Source organism: Ruditapes philippinarum, unplaced genomic scaffold, assembly GCF_026571515.1.
Source record: "Ruditapes philippinarum isolate M1 unplaced genomic scaffold, ASM2657151v2 ctg2024_1_1_1_1, whole genome shotgun sequence".
In the NCBI taxonomy this organism is placed as follows: domain Eukaryota; kingdom Metazoa; phylum Mollusca; class Bivalvia; order Venerida; family Veneridae; genus Ruditapes; species Ruditapes philippinarum.
The window spans coordinates 196,026-212,088 of record NW_026858768.1 but is presented as its reverse complement, the minus strand read 5'-3'; the positions used below and the strand labels follow the sequence as shown (position 1 = coordinate 212,088).

Sequence of the window (16,063 nt, the reverse complement as noted above, 5' to 3'; positions counted from 1 at the left end):
AACAAAAAACTTTACATGCAATGCTTAGCATTTGTTTGTTCCAGGAACAGATTCAAGAGTGTTTCTATAAACTTATAGCTTCCAACACAAATAAATTAAAATAAATTCTGTATAAACTAACTAACAAAATCTCTTTAATTGACTAATTGAGTGTTCATTTTTGGGACTGTCCTGTAATTTGGGACTGTCCATTATTTTGGGACTGTCCCGTATTTTGGGACTGTCCTGTATTTTGGGACTTTCCATTATTTTGGGACTCCAATATTTTGGGAATTTCAGTTTGAAAATTTAAATTAAGTCAGCCAACAGTATAGAGCTTGTTCAGAGTGTACAGATTTACAGGTTGGCCTGGCTCTATACTGGTAGCAATGGCTGATCATTAAGTTAACATATTGAAATAAATTCATGGACGTTTGATGTTGTATGTTGATTACAGATGTAAATTGTAATGTATTTAGAATATTGTGTAGGTGTTTTTGATTATATTCATCACAAAAATATATCATATGAACATGTTATAAGATCTATTTGATGTATCAATCTAGTTGCCATCAGCAAATGTTACTTATTTTACCGAGTTTCATTTTGTTATTTCTGTGTATTCCAGTTTATTATAGGATATTTTGTACTTTGAAATGAAATATGTTATGATAGTTCAATTTTGAACGTTCCAAAGAATGTATTTATAGTTCTTTCAGGTACACTGTAGCATGCGAAAATGTCTTATGTCATACAATAAGGGCTGGACTGGTTCAATCTTTACTTTCAAAATATCAATGAGTTTGGGTATTATTTTAGGTACCAGTCTCAGAGTAGCATCATCCAATCATATTGTATGTTTACCTGTAACCTAATGTAGTTGTGATTTAAACCATAACAAAAAGAAATACAAGATGAAATCCTATCCAAAGTAAATCAACTGTATGTCACTGCAAAAATATGAAACACACTTCCTTAAGTTTTCACTTCTGTTGTTTTGAGGTATTCTATCAATTTTGTTGACAGAACTTATTCACTAAGACATATGTTGTTTAATTTCAATGTAGCCTCTGCAAGACAACCCTCTTTACTAGAACAATGTCAGTGTTTTCCCAAATTAAGATTTCATAACTAAGTATTTTTTTTTCTAGAGCAACACTTCTTATTAACTAACAAATTCTTTGTGTCCCAAAGTGTATTGGTCTGCAGAAGTTGTACTGTATTTTTATTAAAAAAAGGCAGTTGTGCAGTATTATAAGTTGGTAAGTTATTATGGCCTTGTTGTTTGCTATGAAAACCTCACTGAAGTGGTTATACTGTATAACCATTTTCAATTACACCTTGCCTATGAGTTTGGGTTATATTAGCTTACAGCCAGTAATGGGCTATATCACCTCTCCAAAATTATGTTTATAGCATGATTTGTGTGGATACATGAAGTAGATAGGGTCTTTCAATAAAATACTTTTGTATCATTTAAATGTTCATGGAGGAACTATAAAAAACAAAATGGCTTCCAGTCACATTTTTTATGCAAATTCTTTATTTGTATAATTATAAGATAGATGGTAGTTGATATGCTAGTTACCAGGGTCATCTATTTTAGGCACTGATTAGACAGAAGATAAAAAAATAGTTGGAAAAAACTTCGTTTGGACATGATTTTCAAACTATAAAATGTGCATTCAGTTTAATTTAAGAAATTGCTTAAATAAAAAAAAAATATTACACAATATATAGAGTTTAGTTCATTTTTATTTATGAAGCATAAAAGATATTAAAGGTTTGTAGGAAATTGATTTTATATTTATATCAGTGAACAGGATTGTTGCAATTTTCATAAAAAACAAGATAGTTTGCAAAATTTGGCAATGAGCAGAAAATGTCTTATAATGTCGAAGCAAAATTTGGAGATTAATTGTACCTCTGTCTAAGGCAGATTAAATTACTCAGTGTTTTGAAATATTTTGTAGCTTTTTAGTGCATTTGTTCAAATTTTAGGTTTAAAGTTGGCGAACTATGTTATAATTTTATGTTGTTTATTTCTGTATAAAGAGATGGAATACGAGGGACAAAATGTGTTTTATATTTACCGAGGGATATATTGCTATTTATGTTTTATTGTTAACGTATAAATAAAATTGTGATACCTGAACCATCAACATTCATTGTCTTTATTTATATACCTGATTTGACCATTGCTAAGGGTCTGCATGTAGTCTATGTTTAATGAGTATCCATCCACCCATTAAAGTATTAGCCAAGAAGAAAGTACGTCATTGTACAGTGGTCAACGACCACATAAATGTACAGTAGTATAGTAATGAAGAAAGTAGCTCTTATAAGGGTTGTTGGCGCCTTACAAGTTGTCTTTACGTTTTAAGGATTCATGCACCCTATTACCAATCTTCGTTGTCCCTGTCCATTTTGTAGGGCCACTCCTCTTCGCTTCTGTCAGGACATCAACAGCTGGTTCCATCCCGAGCTACAGACCTGGCCGTCTTAAATCTTGAATTGGATCAATAACCACCTGCCGATGTTCTATGCATTTCAGCGACGTGCACGTACTGGGGGGACTTCACTCGGAGCTAAAACGGCAATGCTTATGTTGTTTCGTTTTTAATACACGCTATTGCTTGTAACAGGTGGCTGTTTATAACAAACATTTGGAACAGGGTATTTATCTGTCGGCAAATCTAAACCAACATAGATGTTGCAATATTTTTTGTTGTCAGAAGTTCATGATATGTTTCAGGTATTGCGTCCTTTCGCATTTAAGAAAACAACTACGGTAGTCACATGACGCATTTTGTCTGTTGCTCCTTTTTATTGTTTGCAAATTGCATCCAGAAATACCAGTTCTACGTTTAACAGTTTGGATATGAAAGCGCCCTTAGTAATAAAGGTTTATGGTCAATCAAGATGGTTGTAACTTTTAAATAATTGTAATAAAAAGCTCCTATTTCCATTATTGACAGGTCTATTTACGAGCGGAAAAAGAATTCGTCAAGTTATTTTATGCTTATACTTAAGGCCTAGTATACCACAGTGGGTAAACTAACCGTATTTCTTTCGGACGATTCAAGCTGAAAATTGCGAATTTCACACGTGTTTATGTGTAAGTTATTATGTTTTCTCATAATTTTAAATGCAATTTTTTAGCGATTAATGTATATACATCTAGGGCTGATTAGTTAAATTGGACTGTTGTTGTTCATATTGTCCAAAAATGGAAAAAAAATACTTAAGAAATTGGGAAAAGCACCAAACTTGGTACAAATGAACTTTGGGCTATATAATATGTGGATTTGGCAATAAACAATTCTTCAACTATTTCTTACGGAAATTATCCCTATCGTCGATGGCTATTTAACATCCATCCAGGAACAGTCTTCTCAAAATATAGTCTAATCATGGGAAAAAAGACAAGTAATGTCGTGCCGGTTTTTAACGAAAAGCATGAGAAAAAGCATAAGAAACAATTAATGGATGAAAGCAATTCATTGTGCGATATATATATACACACAAAATAATTATAATTTCGGAATCAAATTCAATAACATTCCAATGCTCGAAATGTGTAACACTGTTAGACAAATACTGTATGATTTCTTGCAAATTCGGAAGTGGTCGTCTGTGTATATATAAAAGAAATATACATTGCATATACATGATTTGAAATAGCATGAATCATTTTAATCCAAATTGTGGTTATTTACATATGCAATTACATGTATATCTTTCACATAACGCTATTTAACTGTTATGTACAAATAATGTTTGCCATTGGCGGTTTCTTTTTTCACAACGTACAAAGTTATTTTCCAGCCCCAGGGACGCTGTGAGTAGCAACCATAGCAAAAAATGAGACCGCCGTGATAAACAGCCATAATATGGCAGCCCCACCAAACAGAACATCCACGACTTCGCTAACTTCACGCCAACTCACGGATTCCGTGTGCCTTGCCATTGCCCATTTTATTTTTTCAGTTTTCTTTGAGTTGATGTTCTTCTCCGTGTCATCTGTGTCGGGGAGATTTTCAACCTTGGTACGTTTGGGTAGGCTCTTACATTTCACAAAGCGTACAAATGTGGTACTGTAGTTGTATAAACCTTGTGGTAGAGATTGAGATTGAGGACTGTCACAATCATGATGAGAGAGCTAAGTACGAGATTAGTCAGCAGGAAGTAACATATTGTCGACATGGGCTGTGACGTCTTGGGCATATTGTCACCAACAAGTGTAAGAAATACAGCTATTGCTAGTAACACTGTCATAGCAAAAGACACGCGCTCACCGGAACTTGCTGGTAGAAAGAATACAAGTGCATTTAGCAATCCCATGAATAAAATCGGTAGTATGACGTTGACTATCACAAACGTTGGTCTTCTTCTAAGCTCGAGAACAATTACAAAGGTCGGAAACTGTTCATCAATGAGGCCAGAAACCGTCTCTGCCTTTTCTAAAGCCCATTCTCCGTTCTCTGTAAAGTAACGTCTTGAAACTTCTTTTTCAGCGGCATGTAGGTAAATTTCGTTTACAAAAGCTCCGTATGGCATGAAGGAAATCTCACAAGTTTGTACAGCAAATGGGTAATACGTTATGTCGAAAGTACACGTCGTAGTCACAACGTCAATAGGCGTCCAGACGGCAGTTCCATCGTAATAAATACGAACTGGGTACCAATAGTGATCTGCACCGACTGCTTTCGTTGGTTCTACAGGATATGTAATATTACTAAATCTGGTTTCCAGACTTCGGACATAGAAAGCCTTGTAGAAAAAGTACGACTATATGCAAAAGGATTCCACAACATCCTAGGTTCTTTCCAGATTAACCACAGAGCTCCGACAAGTGATATTTTCCCCATTATTTCATCAACTTCCCGTACAGGCACCAGATCAAATGTGACGTTGACAATAACCGGTTTAGACTGGTCAACGGATGGTCGAATATGTTTGTTGTAGTCTGCCAGTAATGTTTTATGTAACATGGCTGCGTCGTCCATTGTTTGACCATGATGTACCTGGACAACCAGGAGGAGTAATACGAGCAGAAATGACCGTTCCAACATTGTTACTTAATCTGTGGTACATTAAATTTAACATTTAATCGAGTGAAAATTTATCTTAATTTATGAAAATAAGATAAAAACTTGTTCCTGACTGAAGTCTGAAAGAGACGTACCTCTTGTCTGTCTTGCCTCATTTCTTTAAGTTTAAATGTTTATTAAGATTCAGTCAAAACATTTTTATCAACACAGTTGCTCGTTTAGTGAGGCATATTTTAATAGGCACATTTTGATCTTCTGAAACGTTTTGAAAAATTCCGAAAAGTTTGCAAATTATATACGATTCATCTTTACAAATAGTGAAAACTATACGTACTTCTCTCTGCTCTTGTAGTTTTGAAATGCAAATCTGAAAAAAGTTCTCACTTTTATAGCTGTCAAACAATTCAATAATCTCGTGATATCACACCAAATATGGATGAGGGTGTTCAACAAAGTTCTATAATGTTAACTCCGAATTAAGAAACGTTTTATTATACTCCTCTTGTTTTTATTCCTTTTTCCTGCATTTTAAGGGCAGAAAAGTTGCGATTGCGGAATACCCGTATGCTGCTATGTTTTTTGCTGCTGCTTTTTTATGACATTATTATTATTATTATTATTATTATTATTATTATTATTATTATTATTATTTGAAGGTATTTTCAATGAAAGATTGAACTCATTTTGAAATTACTATGATAATAACCATAAGTTACGTGCATATCAGACAGTGTTTTCTATAGCTAAAGAGACATTAGCGAACAGGTTTTATATTACTGCCGCACTACGTCAAAATAACAGCGACATATGAAGTAATGGAAGCCAGAACTATGTTTTCTACTGCATTCACCAGCAGAGCCTTGTTACCGCCGTAGTTAGAACTTTACCCTGAACTAGATATTCCGGTCTGTACCGGCAGCCGGTGTTATAGTTGTTTTATAAGATTAAACATATATTACATGAAATATATGAATTTATCAACATCCCTTTAAATTACATTTTTTTCTATTTTTGTATTTTTCCAAGAAATAAGGAAATGATTTATTGGCATTTGTTTCCGTTTATTTCATAACATTTTGTATTACTTAATCCATGTAAATATTTCAACAAATAAGTGATATAGTTATTTTAGGAGGATTATCCCATTCTCTTTCAATGTTTTTCTCCTCTAAGAATTTACTTCAATAATTTTCGATATTTCTTTTTACAAGATGTCTTGAAATATATTTCTTTAAGTCTGACCCATTCACTCGTAAAATCTGTACATCCGCTCTCATAAACTTACCAATACTGGAACTTTAACTTTTTATAAAGGAAATGCTAGCTGTACATTTTTCAAGTGGTAAATAATTGCCACAATCAATCTTGTAAACTAGGGCGAGAATTTAAGACTTTATGCTAGTTGATTTACTAGCACACATCCTCGGTAAACCAGGCTTTTTACCGTAAATCACCGTGGGTACATAAATAATGAATTCCATTTCCATTTTATAAATATCTACTGCTCGCTGGTAATTGCCGTTTCCTTATTTGAAGTCTTTTACAAATGAATTCTGCTAATTTTATTCTTTAGTTGCTACATTAAGGAAGAGAGTAAAATGTAGATAGTGTGCAAATATACATGTAGTTGTGGCATTATAAAATGCAGAAAGAAATAAAAAGTTGAGTTGTCTACGTACTGCACTGAGAACTAGATTGTTATCAATGACGAATATATTGAATGTTGAAAAGTATGTAATTTATTAATTGCATGATGCGCGTGAAAACTATGAATAGAAATGGCAAGACAAACTGATTTATAACTGTATGTCGCGTATTTTGTTGTATTTGTACATTATGGGAAAATTTAAAAAAATACTTTTATATTATGTAAAAGCTAGGAACCAAACCGCGTTGAAGAAGTATCTTATGTTATTATGACAACATAAATAATTTCAAACCCTTTCCATCTTTCTAAAATGTTACGTGTTGACAACCTAAAAATGTGTTACTTCTAGGCTGTACTTATTTTTGACCATGTATCAGAATAAATTTGTTACGACAGCAGAATTACCGACGGTTCCGGCGTCCTGACTTTTGACATATTTAGATATCAATATGCTTGTTTTGAGAGCATTAAAACAATGGCACATTAGTACTAATTTATCAGAGGTTTAAATTTGCGTATGTTCAAATGATTCTGTCAATATTTAAGTGAATGTATTTTTGGTATATTTTTTATTTATTACGTCAATGTTTGGATATCACGAGGTTATCGGCTGATTTCACGCGCTATTAAAAGTTCTTGTTTTTACTATCTGAAGACATATTGGCAACAGTAACCCTACTCAACGGTAAGTACTTTTAACTTACTTAAATTATGTACATGTATTTTGGAAACTAGTGATCTGAATTTTTTACTCTGAGATCCAAGTGAAGATTTTTCAAATGATTAGAAAGAAGTTTTGCATTATGATGAAAACGCAAGTGCTGTACTATATTTAAATATCACGATAAAATGCCTAAAATTTTTGTAACTTTCAAATAAATATATAAACGGATATAGTATCTTTTACTTAATAAAGATACAACTATACACATTCCAGTATTTTAGTAAAATTAATTTCATATTATTGTACATATTTATTCCTTTTTTTTTCTTATTATTTTTGTTTTGTTTTGAATCTCATTTTCCACCTATTTTAGTAAAAAGATTTTTTAATAAAACTGTTTCAGAAGAAAATTATTTTCTTGCATATCAGACTGGCGTTTCCGTTAGTTTTACCCATGTCGGAAATTTCATCTGGCATGGGGGGTTCCAGATGAGTCGCGTGCTGTACAATGGCACGATAAAGATGACGTCATTTTACCGTTATGAATGATTTTGTAATTCATACGCTGTTGAATGAAAGTAGTTACGGTTGTAATGATATAAATTTTCATTGAAAATAAAGATAAAGAATTTAAAATATAATGGAATATGGTAGAATATGCAAGAAAAAATATCTGACATATGTTTGCGGTTCGCCTCGTTACCGCCCAATGGGCGGATCACCTCGGGACGGATATACCGATCCGAACCGCAAAATATGACAGATATAATTATGCTTGATCCTCTTTTTTTCTTTCTATCTTTTTATAAAACAAAATCTGTTTTCAGATATTGAAACAGTCAATTATTATTTGTCTTAAAATATCCTTATTGATACATTTTTTTGTGTACAATTTTGGTCAAAAACGATTGCTTCCATTTACAGATCAATTACAATGTTGGAACGGTCATTTCCGTTCGTTTTACTTCTCCTGGCTACCCAGATACATGGACAAACAATGGACGACACAGCCACGTTACATAAAACATTACTGGCAGACTACAACAAACATATACGACCATCCGTTGACCAGTCTAAACCGGTTATTGTCAACGTCACATTTGAGCTAGTGTCTGTACGGGAAGTTGATGCAATAATGGGGAAAATATCAGTAGTTGGAGCTCTGTGGCTTGTTTGGGAAGATCCTAGAATGAAATGGAATCCTTTCGCATACAATCAAACATTTTCTACAACGGTTCCAATTGCGGAGGTCTGGAAACCAGATTTAGTTATTGTCCATCCTGTAGAACCAACTAAAGCTGTTGGTTTCGACCACTTCTGGTACCCAGTACGCTACTATTATAATGGTATTGCAGTATGGACGCCAGGTGACGTCATGACTACAACGTGTACTATTGACGTCACCTATTACCCATTCGATATTCAAACATGTGAAATTTCATTTATGCCATGGGGATCATTTAAAGAAGAAATATATTTGCACGCATCCCAACAAGAAGTTGCAAGACGATTTTTCACTGAAAATGGTGAGTGGGCTCTCGTTAAAGCTACGACAAGCCCCGGGGTCATTGACGGTATGTTTCCAACTTATGTTGTTGTCCTCGATCTTAAGCGACGACCAACTTTTATAATCGTCAACGTCATTCTACCGATTCTATTCATGGGATTGCTAAATGTACTTGTATTCTTTCTACCCGCAAGTTCCGGTGAGCGCGTGTCTTTTGCTATGACAGTGTTACTAGCAATAGCTGTATTTCTTACACTTGTTGGTGACAATATGCCGAAGACGTCACAGCCCATGTCGACAATATGTTACTTCCTGCTGACTAACCTCGTACTTAGCTCTCTCATCATGATTGTGACAGTCCTCAATCTCAATCTCTACCACAGGGGTGATAAAACTACAGTACCAGAATGTATTTCAACATTTGTACGCTTTGTAAAATGTAAGAGCCTACCCAAACGTACCAAGGTTGAAAGCTTCACTAACGCTGATGATGATGATATTGATGGTGACAAAAAGACAAACATGGAGAAAGTCGATTCTATAAAGTGGGCGGCACCTGCTGACAACATTCCAGTAACATGGCGTGAAGTTAGCGAAGTCGTGGATGTTCTGTTTGGTGGAGCAGCCATCTTGTGGCTAATTATCACGGCGGTCTCATTCTTTTCTATGGTCGCTACTCACAGCGTTCCTGGGGCTGGAAAATAATTTTGATGATGTCTTTTCCTCGGATGTGGAAAACTAAATTTTATTCAGAAATTATGAGATAAAAAAGATTCAAAGTAAAGTGCATTTATAGTCGAACAATGATATGTATGTCATAAACATGTATTTAACCAATGCTTTTTCATTTGAATATATGAAATTAAAGAAAAGTACAGAATTTTTATTCACGTGTATGTGAAATATGTCCGTGACAACAAATATTGTTTGTGCTTTATTCTATCACGGTTTGCCTGCTTTCAATAATGAATTAATCGTTTACATGGATTGGGAACATTTTTAAGCGGAAATTTTTTTAATAAAATAAAATATATAATAGTATATTTGTGAACAAAACTTATTTTGGACTTCGTATAGTATACTTAGGCAATTTAATGACCAAAATATTAAAATGATCTTATGTACTCAAATCACGCTAAAATGACATTTTTTGAAGTCCGAGCTTGAACTTCTGTATAAATTCTATATATTTTTGGTTTTAAGATATATGCTGAACGAAATTTAGATACCTACTGAATCACGAGTAGTTTTTAAACAAGTCATGTGACTTGAACAAAACGCGGAAGTTACAATAACAGATATTTTGGATATTGTATGATTGAAACAAGTCTTTTGACACTTTCTTTAACGTTAAGTTGCCAGAGTTCACTTTGACAACTATTGTGAAATCTTAACGCTCTAACCTGACCCACGTGGGTCAAGATAGGGGACCACCATCTTAAGAAAAATTTAGTTCCTGTGACTACCCAGTCTATTGTTTTGAGGATATTTACAGAATAATGAATGAAAAATACAAAAACGAAGAAATGAAAATTTTGCCTGTGTCTCCCTGATATGCTATCATGTAATATGCTTTCATAATCAATACAAAATTAGTGTAAATTAAACCATGTATGCTATTGTATCCATGGAAGCAGGTTAATTTTTTGAAAAATTTGTTCGGGGATGAGGGACCGTGAGAGCAATACTTCTTTATTCAGTTAAGAAAAATACTTCAATTCGTATTTCAATAATCAAATGTCAAAGGAACTCCAATAGGTCCATGACCAAAAAAAAAAATTAAATTTCTTACATAGATCAATGAGGCATATCATACGTGCAGAAATATATACAAAAGACTGAGAAATAAATTGAAATTCGTAGTTTTATGCCATTCTTAGACCAATTACAACGCATTTCAATTTCGGGTCATTTTTAGAATTTACAATTAGAATCATTATTCTTGAAAAAAAAACACAATGGATTAAACACAAATCTCGAAAGTTATATCCAGTCCCGTCATGTCAAACAACCTCAGTGGAGTCCCTTTAATAATGTTAATGAATTATCATATGAACAAGATATCACATTATTATTATCAAAATACATACATGCCACAATACCTAAATTGATTATTTCTTAGCATGGAATTTTATTAATATTTCATTTTGGTAAGGAAGTCAACCCGATACTGTAAAGCTCAAATGGCGACATTCATAAATTACCGCTTGGGAGAGGAAGGGGTCTTAAATGCCCGCCTTTGCTTGAGTTTTTGTCTGATGTCAAGTCATATGTAATAGATGTTCTTGTTAATGAACAATGAATGTCATAATGTAGAATTTCAAGAAGGGTCAAATAATTTGATTTGAAGAAGGGTCAAATAACTAGGCCTCGGAGTATGTTATTGATACAATAACCTCAGTGTACTTTTCTACAGTTCAAGGTCAAGCTAGACAGAAAAAGTATAAATATGTATCACTTTTTGAAGTTAGACACCAGGCTATCTATTTTTCTAGATATTTGCTAACATGCTGACAATGTTTGTTTTCCGAAGCAGACGGCAACCTTTCTTCCACGAAGAATACACACAAATAATCATTATTATAAATAAATTCTTTGTACCTACATAATTCAAAAGTTCATTGAACTTTATGGATAAATTTGCCTTAAACTAAAAATTTAGAGAATTAAGTTTTCTGGTGCTTTTTTTAATATACGTAAATAGCCACCGCCAAGCAAAAAACACATTTTTTCTATTTCTGTTTACTTTTAATTCAGGTTTGTGAAAAGTTGCTTTAATTGCAAAAAAAATTATGTCAATAAATTTATAACTTTATATGTCGTTAATTAGCTTACTTGACAAAAAGGCGCGATATGTAGTTGTTTAACTGATAAGACAAAAATGAAGAAATAAATAAAGAAGGCAAAGAAGATTTGCTCATGTTTATGGTCTAGAACTTCAATTAAATTCATAAGACTATATTTAATTTCATTTGTTCCAGTATTTATATTTCTGACGGAATAACACAATTTGAAAATGTATTGTATACATTATTTGATATTTGAGGGGTTTCAATAGCATTTCCTCACATATACAATGCTTTGGATTTTCCCAACAACTCTATCGCAGCAGTCATAGAAGTAACTTTATTATAACTCTTGCCATCAGATTTCTGTTTATATGGTTACCCATACTTTATATCGCATACAAAAATATATCTTTGTTCATTATTTGCACAACGAAAAAGCTCTTTATACAAACAACCAATATATTAACTGATAAAATCTAAGTTCTGATAAAACGTATGTTATTAAAAACAGAACATATTTTTCAACTACAATTTTACCCAGCAGCAGGAGAACAAGTGACCTTCTTTGAAATAGTTAGGTAAAAGTAGAGATCAATTTTTCGAAGAAAATAGAGAAAAAACTTAAGAAATTAGGGATAGTAGGGACATTTTCTTCTAACAAAAATTATATAGGAGACCACAGTGCTTTAGACTGTTGTTTGTGTGGTTAAACCGTTTAGTGACATATGTTATAGTGATTCTACTACTAGAGCTATCTGTTCACTTCAATTACACAATTACAAATTTTTTTCTGAAGCAGTCTGTAGATCAAAATCATAGACACTTTCTTAAATATCATGATTCATATGCTGTTATTATCGCACATTTAATAGAAAGTTCTTGTGAACTGACCAAATCCCGGATACCAATCTGATTGATAGACACACTTTATTGCTTTTGACTCGATAAAATTAAATAAATAAAATTCAGAAATTAAACTAGTTTACGCATAAAAGGTCAAATTATTTGACATATAAACTTAACCTTTAACAGTATAATAACTTTTTTTAACCTGAAACCAATATATACAATGTCTTTCACTCAGCGCAGCGCTAATTCCGAGTCACGTGGAAACTGGGACTTCCAAGCTTTGCTTGTGATGTTAGATTCATGTAGATTCATGTATTATTTAGGGCGCGAGCGGAAACATCTGAAAACTAGCCGGATGGTTAAGTGTTCTTGATTCAAAGACTTCACTCAGAAATCCAGATCTTTTAATTCTTAAAATTTGTCAAACGTGTTTAATAATGTCTTGATAACGGATTAACAGTATGTTAGAGGTTTACTGTCTATAGAAAGTAGAGCTGAACGTGCAGTAATGTGTAATGAAGGTAGCGGAAAGTTGTATTTTGGTTTCCATACAAAATTCTTATTCGATCTTTTGATATTTTGCTTTGTTGGCAATTGCTATAATTTTAGAATTATAGCAATTGTTAACAGAGCAAAAAGCAAAAGATAGTTCATCTTTGTGGTGAATGAGTAACTGATTTGGAACCTAACAAGATACTAAAAAAGAAAAAGGTTTTGAAAATTGAAAAAAAAAAATGTTATTGCTTACAAAAATCCCGTTGAGTTTTAAAAAAAAATCCAACAAACCGACAACAACAACAACAAAACGTCATCAGAAGAAATAATGATTTTATACCAAATCTGTTATTAGTAATAAAAAACAATAGCTCTTAAAAAGTAACGTTTTACCCTCCTGAAAAATCTGTAGAAACTTTATTCATCAATAGGTTTGACAGTAATAGGTATATGCTAATATTCACAATGCAATCTATGCAAAATGTATTTACATTTATATATTTATCACTTTGTTTCCGCTCCGTTATAAACGGATTAAGAACTCTGCGTGTCTTTTGCATATCTGACATATTTAATGCATAATTATCTGACATATTTAATGTATTTCATGTGATTTGTAAGTGCTGACTACATATTTAAGCACTAAATATTCACAATTAGATTTAGCTTTAAACTAAGTATAAGCAGCTACAAAGCTTAAAACTAATGTCTTCCCAACGGTCGGCGTCTCGTGTATGGTAGTCTATGATAGGAGTCATTGGAGCCACCTGGTCACGTAGCGAGTCACCACTGAACCATACACGTCGGTCTGAATCCCCGGGGGAATGTATAAATGACGGCATCGATCTTAAATCTACGTCCAACTTGTGATACGGGTTTTGGATATCTGAAATAAAGTTGATTTTTCTAAGTTATTTTTTTATACAGAGTAAAGGAAACTAATCTGTTTACGAAATTAATCAGTGAATTTGATATAAACACCAGCGACGTTATGAAACAGGGTTGCCAGCCAGTTCAAGTTAAACGTTCTTTATGATGCAAATATAATTAAGTAAGACCTTGCCTGTTTATCTTAAATGATACACGATGCATGCTGAATATAAACGGTCTGATTTACAACGAAAACAATTTATATAAAAGCAAAACATTTTCCGAAGGTTTTAACTAAAGGACTTTTAAAGGTCCTTATATGAATTTAAAAAATCCGTTGGATACCAGGACACCTATGATAACAGTTTTAAGAATGCAGTTTTATGCCCCGACTCCCCTACCATTTCCCCACACCCACACACACCTAGTATATAATTATCACTAATTATGCTTTGGTGAACGGCGAGGCAGGTAAATGACGCCTAAAAGGATTAACAATTAACTGTACGAGTGAGGAAATTTACCATAATGTGCAGGTAGCTCCTGAAGATTCAAACCTGAAAATGTATTGGAAGATGGTGATGTCATGTTTATCGTCTGCGGTGACGTAGGATATGAATCTATAAATCCTTCACGATCTGTAAAACCCAAGGAAATATCTGTGACGTGATATTTCTTCTGCATGCAGTTCATGGTAAAAAAAGATCGACTGAATTTTATCAGAAACTTTAATATTTGAAATAAAAGATTAATCCATCCGCTTTGCTTATTAGGGAGAGCATCAGATTTGTAATATAGCGGTCGCTATATCGTAGGTCGTTGCGATTAAAACATCGGACATCGACTCTAATGATTGTTTCTTACCGATCATCTGGAATTAGTTGTGGGTCACCGCCGAGATTTATCAAAAATTTGGTAAAATTGGCGTTAAGAAAAAGAAAAAAAGAAAGAAAAATACGATGAATGAGTAAAGATATTTACCTTCAATAACATCTGTTGTAAATGGTGTAACAATGTCATCACTATAGGATATGCTTGTTGTTGCAGGAATACCATATCTATACCTGCAATAAATCATTAAATAGTAATCTGTGAATTCTTCTACATGTAATTTGAATAACTACCTTATTATTTTACAAATGTGTAGTTAACTCAGTAGCTTCTCAAAGCAAATAGTTAGAACTTGACTATGTCAATTGTCATGTGACAAAACAGTTATTATGATGTGAAGATGTCAAATAATATCTTAAAGTAACAAAATTGTCAAACTCATAACAAAATAGTTTAACAGTTCATTACTGAAATAAACTCAAATTTATTTTATCACATTTCAATAGAACAAAGAGTTGTATATTTGAAAAAGTGCAAATATAACTCAAGACCCCAAAAACCAGCATTAGGTCATAAGGTCACATGAAAACTGTGCCATTAATTTGAGCCATTAATATAAAGCAACCTGGCGGCAACTCATTCTAGATCACCCAGCACATCCGTGTCGTCTGGTCATGCTATTGAATCGGTACATATTTTTATTTTTCCCTAAAAATGATGACTAGTATTGCCCAGATAAAAAGATGGACACATCCATTTGAAATATTCATCGTGGTACGACATTGTAATTATTACATATTATTACATATATGACGTATAGAAGAATAGAAAGAAAGACAGCTGCATAACTTAATTACCTTGTATCTCCTGTCCATGTTTGATAGGTACCAGGTCTAAGCCTCTTGGAATCAGTAACACAGCGCATGTCAACAGTGCTGAGAGTGTTGCCATTGTAAGGGCGATAATGACGTTCCATAATATTGCCTTGATGAAATACATAAACAAATAAAGTTACACGGTTGAGACGGTTGCTTTATCAATATTTAATTATCAATATTAATTTTGAGTTGTTGTTGTTGATAATAATAATAATAATAATAATAACAATAATAATAATAAAAATAACAATAATAATAATAATAATAATAATTATGATGTTGATGATGATGATGATGATGATGATGATGATGATGATGATGATGATGATGATAATAATAACACCACCAACAACAACAACAATAACAAATAACTATAACAAAAATAATAAAAAAGTGAATTATCACCGATACCTTTTTTTATATTTTCAAGGCTGAAAGGCATTTATTCGACATAAAGCATTAGAATAAAATGTATGTAAAAGGTTAAGGAGATACATGT

At 32.9% G+C, this 16,063-nt stretch overlaps 3 protein-coding genes across 4 annotated transcripts in view; 1 reads left to right on the top strand and 2 right to left on the bottom strand.

The window, feature by feature from the left end:
- Positions 1-4,053: 4,053 nt before the first annotated feature.
- Positions 4,054-5,054, bottom strand: LOC132754204 (neuronal acetylcholine receptor subunit alpha-3-like). The gene is made up of 2 exons (XM_060744799.1): positions 4,769-5,054; positions 4,054-4,697 (listed from the first exon to the last, which is right to left on the bottom strand). Exons 1-2 carry the CDS (start codon positions 5,052-5,054, stop codon positions 4,054-4,056), a joined length of 930 nt encoding a protein of 309 aa, XP_060600782.1.
- A 3,228-nt stretch (positions 5,055-8,282) lies between these two features.
- LOC132754224 (neuronal acetylcholine receptor subunit alpha-3-like) lies at positions 8,283-9,665 on the top strand. The gene has a single exon (XM_060744825.1). It carries the CDS (start codon positions 8,343-8,345, stop codon positions 9,555-9,557), a length of 1,215 nt encoding a protein of 404 aa, XP_060600808.1. The 5' UTR covers positions 8,283-8,342; the 3' UTR covers positions 9,558-9,665.
- Positions 9,666-13,649: 3,984 nt separating this feature from the next.
- Positions 13,650-16,063, bottom strand: part of LOC132754209 (putative ammonium transporter 1) — a 34,116-nt gene continuing 31,702 nt past the window's right edge. Inside the window, exons 12-15 of one of the 2 annotated variants that reach the window (XM_060744802.1) lie at positions 15,544-15,670; positions 14,837-14,919; positions 14,380-14,493; positions 13,650-13,871 (exon numbers count right to left, since the gene is read on the bottom strand). In XM_060744802.1, coding sequence (XP_060600785.1) covers positions 14,476-14,493; positions 14,837-14,919; positions 15,544-15,670 — 228 coding nt within the window. In that variant the 3' untranslated portion in view covers positions 13,650-13,871; positions 14,380-14,475. The remainder of the gene's footprint in view (positions 13,872-14,379; positions 14,494-14,836; positions 14,920-15,543; positions 15,671-16,063) is intronic. The other variant, XM_060744804.1, reaches the window with a different exon arrangement.